General features: G+C 42.7%; 1 protein-coding gene across 1 annotated transcript in view; it reads left to right on the forward strand.

Annotated features, from left to right (window-relative positions):
* Nucleotides 1–16,738, forward strand: part of LOC121319211 (collagen alpha-1(XIV) chain) — a 61,481-nt gene extending 44,743 nt beyond the window's left edge. Inside the window, exons 32-42 of the mRNA XM_041256412.1 lie at nucleotides 2,204–2,299; nucleotides 2,469–2,522; nucleotides 6,040–6,093; nucleotides 6,655–6,708; nucleotides 7,741–7,812; nucleotides 8,183–8,218; nucleotides 8,810–8,876; nucleotides 9,125–9,310; nucleotides 10,505–10,582; nucleotides 12,604–12,759; nucleotides 15,646–16,738. Of these exons, the coding sequence (XP_041112346.1) occupies nucleotides 2,204–2,299; nucleotides 2,469–2,522; nucleotides 6,040–6,093; nucleotides 6,655–6,708; nucleotides 7,741–7,812; nucleotides 8,183–8,218; nucleotides 8,810–8,876; nucleotides 9,125–9,310; nucleotides 10,505–10,582; nucleotides 12,604–12,759; nucleotides 15,646–15,668 (876 nt within the window). The 3' untranslated portion in view covers nucleotides 15,669–16,738. The remainder of the gene's footprint in view (nucleotides 1–2,203; nucleotides 2,300–2,468; nucleotides 2,523–6,039; nucleotides 6,094–6,654; nucleotides 6,709–7,740; nucleotides 7,813–8,182; nucleotides 8,219–8,809; nucleotides 8,877–9,124; nucleotides 9,311–10,504; nucleotides 10,583–12,603; nucleotides 12,760–15,645) is intronic.
* The last annotated feature ends 669 nt before the right edge of the window (nucleotides 16,739–17,407 follow it).

The raw sequence follows: 17,407 nt of genomic DNA on the forward strand, positions 1-17,407 counted from the left end.
GGGAGCATGGACTGGGCGCACTGCGATGCTCATGAGTGAAATCCTCTTCCTGCTGGTGAACGCCCCTGTGTAAAATGTAAGGAAATGTTTAGCTATACAACCCATGAGGCGTGTGAATACAAATACCACAACAGTCTGGATTATGAAGAAAAATATATACCCCATGCTTTCCGGGATGCTTGGAGCATGTCAGTGTGATCTAGCAACAGAAGAACTTTCATGTAACATTCCTGGATTTAGCTCATGCATATGGTCCAGGGTCACATAACCTCCTTTGGGCTGCATTTTAGTTCTTCAGCATGTCCAGTCCTATAACAGGGTTAGTAAAAGCCTGCTTCAGGGACTTGCACTTCTCCAGAGTTTACCACGGCTTGGTAGTTTCTCGAAGTTGGAATCGTGGCAGGTTGCATTGTTTCTCCATTGGCGTTCCCCATGGCACTGGAAGTCCTTATTAGTGCCTCAGAATGGGTAGTGGGAGGAGAACGGCTAGCTTCTGGCATGCGGCTGCCACCACTTAAACCATACATGGATAACATGACCACCATGACTACCACGGTAGCCTGTACCAATCCAACACCTGACTTCTCAGAGATATTGGATTCAGTGGACAGGAATCGTGGTGTATAGTGAAGGCTCAACCCGAGGAGGCTAGAAGCAGTAACTGGCTCTGGTTGAAGATTGGGGACCTCTGAAAATGTGTCGGATGAAGTTAACATCAATGAAAAGGAATAGGTGACTAAGGCAAGTGATGGAGGAAGTTAAGATCAGTGTAAAGGAGTGGATGGCTGTGGTAAGTAGACTGGGCTGGGTTGGGTGCTCCACTCAGCTCATTCCAGACTGTTGCCATGCTGAGGCACTAGGGAAGCAGCACTTTGGCTGATCCCTGGAGCCAGCATTACACTTCAGCCATCAACACCAGGCCAATAGGAAATCCACACGGAGGAAAAGCGCTGAAGGCTCACATATTACAGCAAAGCTACGTCTTGGTTCGTTCCCACCACTGCTGTCTCATTTTATGTGGGCGAAAGCCGAGTCCTGTAAATACCAGCTAATCTGGAACGTTAAAGTTGTGTGCTTCTTGCAAACTGTGAGGTGGTTCTGTAACACTTCCAAAAGACTACCCTGGGTGAACAAAGCTACACAGATTTGTTCACAGTTTCTATCTGAGCGTGGCTGACATAAAGTTCAATATATTAATGCTTGTTTCTTGGAAAAGTCTTTTTTTTTTTATTTCCTTCTAACCCATGGCTGCTCAGTAAAGTAAGATTCCACAGCAGCCTGCCGGCATTGTTGTGGTTCAGCACAAAGAGACCTTGATTTGGAACCTCTTGCAGGAGGAAGCTGGATAGAAAATGAAACAATGAAAGCGCCCCACTACTGGAGCACTGCTTTATTGATCTGTCACTGATTCGATTCAAACGTAAGATTACAAGTATTTGTATGGATTGGATTTCTTAATGACTAAGAATACCTTCTTCAGCTCTTTCAACACTGCCAATCTGTAGACAGGTCTGGAAAGATAATATCACACATAACTGCTGTTTTTTTTCTGTGTAATTGTTGTAGTTTTAATGTGTTTGACTAGGATTAGTACAATTTTCATAAATCTTTTTTTCGTAGACAATAATGAAAAATAAAATATCACAGAGCTTTGCAGAAAGAAATGGTTCTCTTAGCAATGGCAGAAGTGGCTCATAATGAATGATTGTTTAAAATGAAGCTGTGTTTGGTTAATAATTGTAACAATCCCCTTGAAACCTGGTAGTTAATGACCTGGCATTACTGTTAAGAATAGACTCATTTCTCAAGCAAAGTCTCAATGTGTTTTCCTAAAAGAAAGAAAGAAAGCTTATTTTAACATTAAAACAATAAAGATATGACTAACATTTATATAACCTTTGTTTTGCCAAGGCATAGTAAACTAAAGAAACAATTCAATTTTTTTTGGTAAACAAAATGACATGAATCTTAAAAGTTAGAATGGTACCCCAATATTTATTATTATGTCATGTGTGTAACCTGTGGTGTTTATGTGTTTTCAGGGACAAACACGTTCAGTATTTAAAATAGAAGATAATTTTTTAGCATTGCTGAAAATGATTTGCATTTTATAACTTTAAGCTTTATTTTATGTAAATAGAAATAAAACAGTTCTGAAAAAGTTCAATACTACACTTAACAATGGTATCACCTTGTTCCCCAGGGAGAGCCTGGACCTCCAGGGAAGCCGGGGCCCGATGGAAGGGGAGGTCCACTGGGGTCCCAGGGGCCAAGTGGAATGGCTGTCCGGGGGCCTGAGGTGGGTATGGTGAGAGTGGCGAGACCCCTTATTCAGCCAATAGGAATATAATGTGATAAACAAAAGAAAACTCTCCTTCAGTACTTAATAACATTGATAGGGTTGAGCTGGTGTTTGGTTGCCAGTGAATCCACAATACTAGTCTACATTATTTATTTTTATTTCATAGGGCCCTCCTGGGAAGAAAGGAGAAAAAGGAGACAGCGGTAAACCAGGACTACAGGTAACAGCAATCTAGGTCATGGCTTTTCAAGGCTATGAGGCTCCCTTATTTTACAATCCCAAGCGACTATAATTATGTTCAAGGAGGAATGTGGGGTGGGAATGGAGACTGAACTACTACCTCCCTCACCCCCTAAGAGAGGGTGCTCCTACCAGTCCAGGGCAGGCTTGAGGCATGGAGACTGAACTGCTCCCTCCCTCACCCCCCTAAGAGAAAGGGTGCTCATTCTAGTCCCAGGCAGGCTTGAGGCACGGAGGCTGACTGCTCCCAACCCTCACCCCCCTACGTGAAGGGGTGCTCCCTCCAGTCCTGGGCAGGCTTGATGCATGAAGACTGGACTGCTTCCACCCTCACCCCTCTAAGAGAAGGGGTGCTCTTTCTAGTCCAGAACAGTCTTGAGGCATGCTCTCAATTTCTCCATCCCTCGCCCCTTAAAAAAGAAGGAGTTTTCTATTTTTGATCGAAAATGAAACAATTCTAGGAAAGACCAAATCCTCAGCTTATATACCCAACTGCTTATCACAAAAGAGTGCAGGGCCTCTCTCTCACAGTATACTGTAAATATATAAAAGTGTTCTCTTAGCGAGATTTACAACCTTAATTATGTTATTTCTAGAACACTCAGTGGTCATTTGGCTCAGCGTCCAGTTTCTGATTCTGTCATACTGTCCAGAGGTCCCTCTGTGTGCACAGCACCGAAGTTACAACTGACATTCTTTATAAAAGACAATGAATTTCCCCCATGAGAGTCGCATGAAGTCCCTTTTTCTAGAGATATTAATTCCTTTAAATGCATAAAATCTGTTAGACCCTTTAGCTGTAGATATAATCCCTTTTAAATGCATAGATCAACCTCAACAATACAGATGGCCTGCATAGCAGTTGCATACTGTAGCTTGGAGTGCATGCCTAGCTTCAAGCTGTATTGCAAACAATAAAGCCACTGTGCTTTCATTGTACGTACCACACATTCCTTTAGAGAGAGGCTGACCTTTAGAATAACAAAATAACAGCTACACCACACCTTAAAGTACTTCACAGCTTTCTCATAATTTCCGCACAAACTCTCAATGCTACTGGCAGCTAACAGTTCAGCATTTCCAGCAGCTGTAATATATTTTAATATTTCCTCTCCTGCTGTCCTAATTCAAGCTAACCTGGATAAATTATTCCATCTCAATACAATAGTTTTCGAAGTATACCGCTCCCACATTGACATATTATTGAGGATGGTAAAGAGGTGTGTGTGTGTAAAGCCGGGTGTACACCTGAGCGATGCAACTGCAACCTGCAACTGCTTCCTCCACATCTGAGCAACTAGTTCTGCAACAAGTTTCACAGCATAAAGATGCTTCATATGGAGTGCAGGATGAGCCCTATAACCTGGAAGTCGCAGGTTCGAATCCAGGCTATGTCATCAACTGTGACCAGGAGTTCCCAGGGGGTGGCGCACAATTGGCCGAGTGCCGCCCGGATATGGAGGGCTTAGGTAGGCAGGGCAATCCACGATTCCCCGCGCACCAGCGACCCCTGTGGCTGATAGGGCGTCTGCAGTGGAGCCATTCAGATCTGTGTTGTCCTCCAGCACTATAGGTCTGGTGACTTCGCTGTGGATCTGCAGTGTGAAAAAAGACGGCTGGGCAGGGATGCATTTCGGAGGACGTGTGTGTCACCCGTAGTTTCCCGAGTTGCCAGGGGTTGCAGCGGTGAACCAGGATTAATAATAACACAATTGGCAATTCTAAATTGGAGAGAAAAATGGGGTGAAAAAAAAGAAACATGGGGCATATAGTTGACATATTTATAAATAGTTGACATCTTTTTAAATGCACCTCCTCTTTACCACAGGAAAGTAAACAGTCAGGAGATTGTAACAACCAATCATATTTTGCAACTGTGCACATTATCAGAAACATCACTATCGCTCAGCAGATCGCTTGAAAGTAGAGCTTGCTTCTGTTGTAAGCAACCAGTTGCGCGACTGCTTGCATGACTGCAGAAATGTTCCATATAAGGGATTCAGCTGCACACAACCAAGCTGAGCAACTGATCTCTCAGGTGTGGAGCCTGCTTAACCGGCGCTGTCTGTGAGCCAGCACTCCTCACTGCGTCTGTTACCACTTTGGTGGAACTGCATTGTGTTGTGATGTGTGCTGGTGTTTCCCTGCCCTTGCTGGACCAGCTGTGTTGCATTGCTCAATAAGGGATGCTGAGACAGTGAACTGCCGATTTTGCAGGGTTTTTTCGTACTGCAAAATAGTTCAAATAAAATTCATCTTCAGCTTCCATGTTTTTCTGGTCCTCTTATTTGCTCCACTCAGCAGCACTCTGCCCCAGGGGATGGAAGGGATCCCACATTAGTTTCATGTGGTATTTCTTCCCATTGTGTTTGCATATCCAGTCGGGACAATAGGGGGTTAACAGCTGAACATTTTCAGAAGCAAAACAAAAGTTTCCATTGTTCTTCTTCTGGGCTGAAACCGGTTTTGTGTTTTTATAGTCTGTTAATTGCATCTGCTGAGAAATATGACGTATATCCTTTAATGACTCATCATTTGAGTCCTGCGGTTTTGAGCAAGTTGACTGGTTCGCAAATAGTTCTTACCTGGCTTTGTTTACTCCTTACTTCATTCAGTCATGTTCATGTCAGTGTTTCACAGTGCTGACTGTACGATACAAACTCTGGAGGCATCTGTGCACTATGTACACACAACACTGAAATATATCTAATCTAATCTATATATCTAGTCAGTTCTGTAATCTGGGGACATATCTGTCAGGCTTACACTTTCAGATAGCTCCAATGATGTACGTGCAAATGTTTGTTACTAACATGCTTGTTTGACAAAGTTGTTCTGCTATCATGTTTAGTGTGACAGTAGATGGCTGTCATTCATAAAACGTGATGGATAAACCGTTTCAGGTTCTTTGTAAATGATTTGTGTTATTCTAATTTTAAGCAATGTATCTACTTAAGCTGAGGGAACACGAAGCCACTCTGTGGCTTGGCACTTGGTTTCAGGAGACTAGGTTTCAGGTCCCCGCACAGCACACCAGGGGAGACTTGAGGTTTCATACAGCAAAGTTGCCTCAAACTACGTCTCCTGGCCCCCTGGAACCAGGATTCGAACCCCTGTTCCTGAAAAAGTAGCTTTGTTTTCCCTCAGCTTTATTCTATCACCATAATCTCAGCAATGGATTCCTGTTTATATTGATCACTGAATGAAGTATATGTAGATTATCATGTAGGGTCAGTGTGATTCAAGGTGATATCCACCCATGAGAGGTCAGAGCTTGTTATCACTGAGGGGGTGGAACACAGCTTATCTTACAATATGTATTATAATATATAGTTAAATAGGAATTATTAAAGCTACAGCTGAACTGTGTCTTTGTTCTGGAATATTATGGCAGACACAATTTCTGTCTATACTGACTCCTGCCAGGGTCTACTCTATATTATATACAATTGAGACCTGGTTTCAGTATTCTTCTCTTTTTATTCTTTCTTTTTCAGGGTCCCCCTGGCCCTCCAGGGCCTAAAGGAAGAGACGGCTTACCAGGCCCAAAGGCAAGATGAAATACTAACTAAACGCACAGGACCTGCTTTTGAAGTTCCAAGCTACATTTCGAGAGAGCCATTGATTCAAGTTAACTGTTTAACACCACTACGAAATTGTTTGTAAATAACCAAACTGGCTCGGAAAACCTGCTTTGCACATTCTTAAAAACAGAGCTTGCTGTCTTTTTAAGAAGCAACACATTACTGAATCATTTATTTCCTTTAATTGTTCCTTTATAGTATTTCTTGATCTGTCCATTTGCTGCATTCTTTTGACTCTCATTCTCAACCACCTTGCTGTGTTCTATTTCAACAATATCAGGAAATTACCCTGCAGTGCTCAGAAACATGCAAATTCAGACACGAAGACTCAGAAAAAATGCTTTTCTTCATTTCAGTGCTGTTTCTTAATAACACCCAGGGGCATTGATGCATCGGTAAACAGTCCTTAAAAAAACAAAATAAACAACCCTTCAAGTTCAGTGAAATCGCTGCATCTCAGCCTGCTGTTTGGTGTACACAGTCTCTAGCCCTGACTGTCACACTGAGGTGCAATTCTTATTGTTTCAGGGGATCAGAGGAGTGGAAGGCGTGGCGGGCCCTGGGGGGCCCTCAGGTCCAAGGGTAGGTTGTGTCACAATTAATACTGTATTGTACTGTACAGCTGCAATCACAGCCCATGATTCACACACACTGTCTTACCCAAGCTAACGAGGTGGTCCCAGATTAGTACCCATCAGGGTATGTGAAAGGCAACTTTTGCCATGAAATCTGAGTAAAAGGAACGCAACGATTCTGCTGCTCATAACCACCGTTTAATGGCAGTGCTGTAGAACAGTGCATTGTAATGCTACATGCTGCTGTACAAGTTGCTGTAGTTCTGTTGGGTTATACAGGTCCTGGCTTACAGAAATAATTTGCTACGTTGTTGAAATGACCAGGTGCCAGACATTTGAGCTTTCAGATCTGTGTGTAGTCAGTCCTCAGCTTTAATAACCTGCCCTCCCCATAGTTGCTTGAACAAGTGCCTATTGAGGAGGCTGTGTGGTCCAGCGGTTAAAGAAACAGGCTTGTAACCAGGACGGTCTCAGTTCAAATCCAAGCTCAGCCACTGATTCGTTGTGTGACCCTGAGCAAGTCACTTAACCTCCTCATGCTCTGTCTTTCAGCTGAGACGTTGTAAGTGACTCTGCAGCTGATGCATAGTTCACACATTGTAGTCTCGTATATTGTAAAGCACTATGGTGATCCACTATGAAAGGTGCTATATAAAAATTATTATTACATCATCATTGATTACTGAATGAAAATTCTCACACCCAGGTTTTCATGCTGGTAGATATATAAAGGATATAAATGACAAATCTTGAGGCGTTCTAATAACTGAGCGTGCACACTACTGTTGTGAATGTCATTATCCATGTCTTTAGATTTTTTGCCTGTTGGCATGTAGATTTGCCTCTGTTTAGATACTTAACATAGACACCACAGACATGTTCACAAAGACATGTCCTGTGAAAGTCACAGGGTTACCTTTCCTGTCCCAGCAATGATACATGCAGTGGCTTTGCTTCTCATCATTAAACACAATTGCTTTGTCCTACTGGATCCATGCTGTGTGTGTGAGTGTGACTCTTTCTGTACTGTGTGGTTTAGGGATTTCAGGGAATGCCAGGATCCCCAGGTGGAGGAGGGGAGAGAGGACCGCCAGGTCCAGTTGGACCCATTGTAAGTGCATTATCTAGAAAGACCAGTTGGACGTGTATTAATCTAGTCCAGGCGCTTAGTCATTCTGCTGACGGCTTCAAAGTTTACAGTTCTGTTGTAAACATGTATACGCGCTGCAACAAACCCAAATTATATGTTGATTATGGTTTTTACTCACGCAGTGACACCAAAAAAACCCAACAAAACGCTAGATTCAGGAATTGTTCAATGCTGAACAATGCTAAAACATTACTCCCCTTTTAGTTAGCAGTTCAGAAAGCACTACACCATGCGAGCAATAATAGTAGCACAGTAATACCTTGCTTATCAAGTTGCCTAAACTCATCGTTAATGTACCGAGGAGCAGTATTAATGATGTGTTGTGTTACAGGGGCTCCCTGGTCATAAAGGAGAGCGAGGAGAAAAGGTTGGTGTATGTTTTATTCAATGTACAGGGCACAACTCCCTTCGCATAGAATTTGGTGCCATTCAAGGTTTTTCTGCAGGCTTCAGTTTTAACAGCAGTTTAAACAACATCCTTGCTACTGTGTATTTATTTTAAGATACTCTTCATGCAGGAAACACTGCTGAAAAGCCTGGGCTGCATTGTGCAGTTATAATGTTAGTGCGCAAGTTTGGTACCAGACCATCCAAACTTGCATTCAAACCTGCACACTTGTGACAGTCATTGTACAACCCGCAAAATCAAACTTGTATGTAAGATCACTGATTGCTGATGTAGTTTGTCATTAGCAGCATATGATTGCAGGTACTGCATTTATTGATGAGTTCTTATTTCAAGTTGCCAATTATATCATTGTACATGATACAGTGTTGTTGTTCTCTTTTTCTTTTATTGATTCGAAATGTAAATTTCAAAATAATCTCCAGTTTTTGAAACTTGGGACCAGTGCTTGTTACACTTCAATGATTGTAATTGTTTTACTGCAATTATTTTATCTTAAGTGCTTGTATTGTATGTACTGACTTAGCAAGTCAGTGTTTTTCTGATTTACAGGGTGAACCACAATCCTTAGCTACCATTTATCAACTTGTAACCCAATCCTGTGAACAACTTGTCCATAGTAAGTTTTGCATTTCATAAAATTGTAGAATCTTAATCTTTTTATGTGCTTGTACAGCTATGGCTAAACGTTTTGCATCACCCTATAGAATTTACAAATGTGGCTTCATGAAATCAAATGAAACCTGCTGAATAATGTTACGTTAACATATTGAATTACACACCACTTTGTAGTTTTCCATATACCAAAACTGACAAATTGAAAACTGTGACATTTCAAAATCTAACATAAAATACTTGTGATTGCAGCGCACGTGTTGAAGCTTGACTCCCTACTTCATGAAATGCAGAACCCGGCCCCACTGAAGGAGGAGGTGGGGCCAATAGGGGAGCCAGGCATCCCAGGACCCACCGGCCCCAAAGGAAGGAGGGGGGATCCTGGGAGAGCTGGGGCAGCAGGAGACCCTGGCAAGCCTGCATACCCAGGAGAGCGAGGTGAGCACACGGCCTGGGCTGTGGAACAGCAGGAGGCTGATTCCCTTCGAGCCGGAATGGTATCAGTTTCCAAATATCTTGCAAGTTTTGCCCTGCCATTTTGGCACCAATTTCTCTATTGGTTTACTATATGGCTCTGACTGTGTTGCAGCCACGATAGTTGGATGGAGTGTGGGGAAGTATTAGTTTAAGGTAAGAGCCTTCAGAGAGATCCCTGAATGGTTGACCGATAAAGGGAAGGACGCGTGGTGTGCATGGGGAATGATACAGCCTGGTAAAGGCACGGGCGTGTGGTGTGCAGGAGGTGTCATACAGTCAGGGTAGCGCAGGTTAGTGACCTGATTGTGCGAAGTCGCCCGTCTTCGATGGGGTTCGGAGGCTACGATGCATTGGCTCTGGTGCTTCCACACGTTAGGGAAGCAAAACCGGCAGGGACTGTTTCTCCTCATTAAGCTACAACGGACTCTACCGGTCAGGCGCCTAGTTAGCTCAAGTGGACACCTGCAGGGCCATGGCCATCCTTCAGAGGTCACCTGCTCACTGAATGTAACCTTATATAATTGAATTATGTTAGCTACGAAACAACTCTGTCCATCCTAGTTTTACTAGCTAGAGGTATATAATATATTCAGTCTGTACTGCCACTAAACACAGATGGGCTTGTCCACACTCTGATTAAATGGTTGGAGAGAGAGCTCAAAGGCCCATGAGCGATCCTCCAAAAATATGTTTGCAAAAACATGATTATCACATCTGTAAAGTGATACAGTATTAAAATCTCTATGAGTATGTAGTAAACCTGTAATAAAGAGTTAAATGAAACATAAATAGTATGTGACAGTGATCCTGTCCTTATTGGCTTCAAGTTTGCACCATCACCCTAAACTGTTGCTGTTCTAATGTTGATCAGGGCAAGTTGCATAATTACTGGTCGTTTCATTTCATTTCATAACTCCTCTTTCTCCGATCAGTGCTTCCTACATTTGATCATGGGAATGAGGGACTAATGTTCATAGTATTTATTTTTACCAATTAAGAATATTGTATATTGCAGATTTAGCAAAGTACATTGTTAATGTCAATTACAAATGCAAGCCATGCAGAAGTCAAACTGAATTTCCAAAGGCAAGCCAGACATGCCCAAATCTCTAGAAAACTGTGTCTTCTACATGTTTGGTGTGTTTGTTTTAACAGGAAGACCAGGTCCAGTCGGTGAGAAAGGAATTCAAGGACTCAACGTGCAAGGGCCCAGGGGGCCACCAGGACCACCAGGTAATCCTCTTAATGTTGTGAACCATCTTTATCACAGACATCTTTCCACTGTTTTGGGGTTTAATTTAAAGGGATGTCATCTACATTTTCCTAAGATTGTCTATTGTATGATCATTATTTACCGTGCCTGCTATTCCAGCCAGCGTTGCTTCTGAAAAGACTCCTACAGCTGATCGCGGGGCGGTGAGGTGGGTAAGCTAATCAGTGTTGCACAGGTTTCAGCGTACAATGCTAGGTTCAGTACACAGCACAAACCTTGCTTTCAGAAGGGTATGGAATGGGTTGCCTAACCATGAGGCTGAATCACTGGGATCCTTTAAGACCCGACTTGACAAAGTGAGATCAATCAACTATTAGGAACTGAACGAGCACTGATGAAAACACATGTTCTTAATGACAAATAGTGATCTGAGCAGAAATAGCCAAAGAAAACCATACAGAACATGCACAATAGAATATTAAACAGGTAAGAAATTAACTATAGGTAAAATGTAGATGATATAAAGTGTCCCTTTTAAAATAATTATCCCTGAAATTACCCACAGGAATTATCTGGATATTAATAGATGTTGCAGCCAATTCAAGCCCCTGTGTTGTTTAATCAGGCTCCTGTTCAGTCAGGCTCCTGTTCAACCCCCTGTGCTGTTCAGTCAGGATTATATTCAAGTCCCTGTGAGGTTCAGTTATGCTCCTGTTCAATCAAGCTCCTGTTCCAGCCCCTGTGCTGTTCAGTCAGGCTCCTGTTCAATCAGGCTCTTGTTCAAGCCCCTGTGTTGTTCAATCAGGCTGCTGTTCAAGCCCCTGTGTTGTTCAATCAGGCTCTTGTTCAAGCCCCTGTGTTGTTCAATCAGGCTCCTGTTCAAGCCCCTGTGTTGTTCAATCAGTCTCCTGTTCAACCCCCTGTGTTGTTCAGTCAGGCTCCTGTTCAATCTCCTGTGCTGTTCAATCAGGCTCTTGTTCAATCAGGCTCCTGTTCAGTCAGGCTCCTGTTCAAGCCCCTGTGTTGTTCAATCAGGCGCCTGTTCAATCAGGCTCCTGTTCAATCAGGCTCCTGTTCAACCCCCTGTGTTGTTCAATCAGGCTCCTGTTCAATCAGTCTCCTGTTCAAGCCCCTGTGCTGTTCAATCAGGCTCTTGTTCAGTCAGGCTCCTATTCAATCAGGCTCCTGTTCAAGCCCCTGTGTTGTTCAATCAGGCTCCTGTTCAAGCCCCTGTGTTGTTCAATCAGGCTCCTGTTCAAGCCCCTGTGCTGTTCAATCAGTCTCCTGTTCAAGCCCCTGTGTTGTTCAGTCAGGCTCCTGTTCAGTCAGACTCCTGTTCAAGCCCCTGTGCTGTTCGATCAGTCTCCTGTTCAAGCCCCTGTGCTGTTCAATCAGTCTCCTGTTCAAGCCCCTGTGCTGTTCAATCAGGCTGCTATTCAATCAGGCTCCTGTTCAAGCCCCTGTGCTGTTCAATCAGTCTCCTGTTCAAGCCCCTGTGCTGTTCAATCAGGCTCCTATTCAATCAGGCTCCTGTTCAAGCCCCTGTGCTGTTCAATCAGTCTCCTGTTCAAGCCCCTGTGCTGTTCAATCAGGCTCCTATTCAATCAGGCTCCTGTTCAAGCCCCTGTGCTGTTCAATCAGTCTCCTGTTCAAGCCCCTGTGCTGTTCAATCAGTCTCCTGTTCAATCAGGCTCCTGTTCAAGCCCCTGTGTTGTTCAATCAGACTCCTGTTCAAGCCCCTGTGCTGTTCAATCAGTCTCCTGTTCAAGCCCCTGTGTTGTTCAATCAGGCTCCTGTTCTGTCAGTCTCCTGTTCAAGCCCCTGTGCTGTTCAGTCAGGCTCCTGTTCAATCAGGCTCTTGTTCAAGCCCCTATGTTGTTCAGTCAGGCTCCTGTTCAAGCCCCTGTGCTGTTCAATCAGGCTCCTGTTCAAGCCCCTGTGTTGTCCAGTCAGGCTCCTGTTCAAGCCCCTGTGTTGTTCAGTTAGGCTCATGTTCAGTCAGGCTCCTGTTCAAGCTCCTGTTTTGTCTTTCCATGTGCAGGTCCTCCAGGTGAAATGAAGGTGGGGGCCAGGGGGCCGGAGGGAGTGCCTGGGCAGCCAGGAGCCCCGGGGCTGAAGGGGGCCTTGGGGACACCGGGAGAGATGGGCCCCCCTGGGGGCTGTGACATCAGCGGGTGTCAGAGGGGAGAACCACGAGGTGAGCATCCACGCTTGCTCTAACACTTTACAACGAGGTTCACAAACTTCCATCCACTCTGATGGAAAACACAGTCATTCCTACAGTGCTGACGTTCATTCTAAATCTCTGGCTATTGTTTTTAAGTTTTGGATTCATTTAAAAAGAAGAAACTCATGCTCTATCTTTTATTATCCCAAACACACAAATCTCGACTCATTTCCTTACATTAATAAATAACCCTTCCACCCCCTCCTGAGGAGTAGATCATTTTAGACACAGTGGCTCATAAGTTCAATTTCAATTCCTATTCTATAAGAATTTCTGAATTTCACAATGTATAGTGTTTTGATTACATAACCTCATCTTAATGTGAAATCCAATACACTGGCTGATCTTTAAAACGCAGGGAAATAATGATGTTTTGTAATACTTTACAAAAAATGTTTCAGAACAGCTCATATTCTTAATCTAATTGTGAAATTCAACGAGCTTGTGTTTTGAATTCTGCAACATATCAACACAGTACTGTAGAAATGTGTTAGCCCTTTCCAAATGCAATTACACAAAATCGACAGTACAAAGCCCCATCTAACCAGATTTGTATTTTTCATAAAATACTAAATAATAAAATAAATAAATAAATAAAATCCTTCAATCAGAAGTTACCTTAATGTTTCAGACACTGAACTGCTTTTTCTTCCACTAAGGCAGAGTTAGTAGCTGACTGTACACTGGTAGTTACTGTGTGAAGTATACAGGGGTAAAAACTGATACCAGGATTGCTAAAACATTGCATGTTATCCATAGCAGTGTGTAATACAACCAACTCATTACAGGAATGACAAGTGTGGAATGCATCGGAGTGCGTTTTACACTGGTGTGTGGCTATATCTGAAAATTACGGTATTTGAAACCGCAAGCAATGGTATTCATGAAACTGAAATATTACAATTATAGTACTGAGCTCTGCAGATAAGGCTTTCAAGATATGTGATGTGAGAATTGGGTGTGGATGTTATGGATGTCAGACATGCATGACCCTTTCTGGCAAAGTGATTGATAGCGTGCTGGTACAGGTGATTAAAGAACAGAGAGACAATTGTAATCCAGGTGAAAAGGTTTGTTTTATTTATTTTTGAAGGTCCAGTACCTGACTGCAAGACAAACAGTAAATAATAATGGAGGTAAGTAATACAGCGGCATGTATTACTTCATTTATAATCCCTGTGTTGCCCCTTAAATAATAATCCTGTTTTTATTATACACCCACGCAAAACACATACACAAGTCTGTTAGTGCGTGAATTAGTGCTAGTGTACATACAGTTTTATTTGTGACAGAGGTGCAGTGTTGTCTGGTTTCGTGCTGCCCCTGGCGACAGCTCCGGAACTGTGTTAACTGTCTGGTAACGTACAATACAAGACGAGACAGTTACAAACAAACAAAAACACAACACTCACGATTTCTGGCAACAATACACTGTTACTGTCCTTCTGGCTTTTACTCACTACAAACCAAATGCGACAGAACAGATTACGATTCTCTATCCCCCCCTTATATGCTGTCACGCATGACCCCTTGGTAAACGAATGCAGCTACCTTTACAATCTGCGGCTGCTACATTGTTTCTCATCCTGGTGAATACTTTCTCGCAGCAGAGTCTCGCCTTTTTCCAAACTGACCGTCTTCCCGACCCGGGGAAAGAACGGTCAAAAGCCCGTCCATAAAACTGTCCTTGCTTAGTAGCCTCACAGGTCGGGAGAGATTTACAATCAAGGCTCATTGTATTTCTGTCACACCCTTTCATGATGTTCATCAGATAAAAAGCAAATAAAAAGACGATGTGACAATGTTTGTTTGGATGCAGTTCAGGTGTGAAATGTCTTGCGTTTTTCTGTGGTTTCACATTTGTAATAATGCTCATTTTGTTTTTGTTGCACTTAATTTAACTCTAGGATCTGGTATACCTTTTTGAGGGATTATTTAGTTATGTATAATCTCTTTAACAGATGTACTGCGGACAAAAATAGAAACGACTGCCATTTGTAGCACACACTTTTGCTTAATGTACTTGTCCCCTTGCTTGAGTGATTAATCCATTATGCAAACAGCATCTCGCTGTTAGAATTCACTTTGACTAAAACAGTACATTTAACTGGCTTTGAAAGAAGGCTGATAGAAGGATGTAGGTCTTCTACTGGTAGGTGTTACCCTTCCCATGACTGTACAAATGACTGACTGTGGCAAAGTCCCCGCCCCTGTGTGTATTTGGTGTTATATGTTGTGTGTTAATGTTGGTGTATAGTCATTGTTGTGTTGTGTGTTCGGTGAGTGGAGAACGGGGTTGGAGACGGAGGTTATAATAATAGTTAATAGTTAAAATATCAGATCGCCGTGTTTGTCTGTGTAGTCCGTTTTGTTTGTCTCTTTAATTTGGCGAAAGTGCCGTGTCCTGTGTTTTTTGTTTGTTACAACTTTTTTATTTACTGTTCTGTTCATTCATTAAATGCTGAGCGAAACCAATCGCTCAGCTCCACCCAACTCCATCTCTCTGTTGTTTATTTCCTGGTTCCTGTTTCTGGTCTGACGTCACCCACTACAGCCGTCTTGTGAGGGCCCTAGTAATACTCTTTGTGTGGCCCTAGTAATACACCACTGACAGTGATACAGCAGGGATTATACACCACTGACAGTGACACAGCGGGATTATACACCACTGATAGTGACACAGTGGGATTATACACCACTGACAGTGATACACCAGGGATTATACACCACTGATAGTGATACAGTGGGATTATACACCACTGACAGTGATACAGCAGGGATTACTATTGATCTGAACACCCCCCCCCCCCCACCACCACCAGTATCCTGCTGATTTAAATATTTCATTATTTCCAGGTGATGCTCATTTTGACTACTGAGCCTGAAACTCCACAATGAGGTCCGATGAAGCAGTGTTTATGGATTCACCTGCAAGTTCAGGGTTGATGTGTCTGTGGAGTCTCTTTGGGTCTAAAGCAGGGAAGGTAGAGCGTTTCTATAAACACAAACAGCACTGCTCAAACACGAGCAAATCAAATATGAACCTGATGAAAGAGAAAAACAAAATGACATGTGAAGGAGGCTGTCGAGAATGAAAGATGAGGCTCTCCTCCCCGTTGCAATAACAGGTTTGGTGATACATATTGTTTTACTGTAAAAAGCGTTATCAAAATCATTATCATTCACTGTGTGTTAATATGAGAGCAAAAATACTTTTTCAGTAATGTATGACTTCCTAAGTCATGATGCTTACCTGTCAATACAATATTACACAGCTTATTCTGCGTGGTCCTTGGTATTCAGGAGTGAGGGAAACATTGCTTGTCTTTTTTAAGCAGAGAAACTGTACATCTAGCTTCCAAAGCCTTGGTTTCTGGCTACAATCGATCATCGGTTGCCTGGGTACCTGAAATAGATGTTCTTTCTTTCTTCCTTTGTCTATGTCTTTCCTGATTCTTCCTGTCTTTTCTTTCTCTCTCTCCTCCTTTCACCCCTGGTGCTGCATGGTTGTTTAGGTAACAGGATGAAGGTGACCTGGGCACTACAGTGATAAAGCTAGCCTCCAAAAGCTTTGCTGCCACTTCAGACAGTAAATGATTATGTCCAGAGGTTTCCCATATTTACTGATGGAGATGTAAGATTAAAACCCCAATTTCAGTGACAATCAGTGATATCAGTTATGATAATAAAGACAATATATGATTAATAGTGGTATAGCCAGCTAGTAGTATATGCATTAAAATAAGTGAAATTACATAAATGTAGCCAATTTAAAGCAAAAAATGTATTTTCTATTGTATTGCATAATAAATACTAACGTAACGTCCTGGATAGCTGAAACCCACAAGACTTACCATGTACCAACAAAATCCACACAAGCATAGTCACACACAAACTCACACACAAGCATAGTCACACACACACACACACAAACACACACACAAGCATAGTCACACACACACACACACACACAAACTCACACACAAGCATAGTCACACACACACACACACACACACACAAGCACACACACACACACACACACACACACACAAGCATACACACACACACACACACACACACACACTCACACACAAGCATAGTCACACACACACACACACACACACACACACACACACACACACACACACACACACACACACACACACATAGTCACACACACACACAAACACACACAAGCATAGTCACACACACACACACAAACTCACACACAAGCATAGTCACACGCTTACAGACAAGCATACTCACACACACACACAAGCATAGTCACACGCTCACACACAAGCATAGTCACACACACACACACACAATCAAACACAAGCATAGTCACACACACTCACACTTGAATAGTCACACACACACACACACAAGCATAGTCACACGCTCACACACAGACATAGTCACACACTCACAGACAAGCATACTCACACACACACACACACACTCATGCACAAGCTAGCTAAATACTGTCCAGGTATTATGAAGAATATCAGTCATACCTTGCATTTAAATGTAATCCTAAAAGCACTGTATTTTAATAGCATATGTAGTACTGTTTGATACTGTGTCATATATGTTTTTAATTTTATGTATTTCTGTT

The sequence above is a fragment of the Polyodon spathula genome, chromosome 8 (genome assembly GCF_017654505.1).
Source record: "Polyodon spathula isolate WHYD16114869_AA chromosome 8, ASM1765450v1, whole genome shotgun sequence".
NCBI lineage: Eukaryota > Metazoa > Chordata > Actinopteri > Acipenseriformes > Polyodontidae > Polyodon > Polyodon spathula.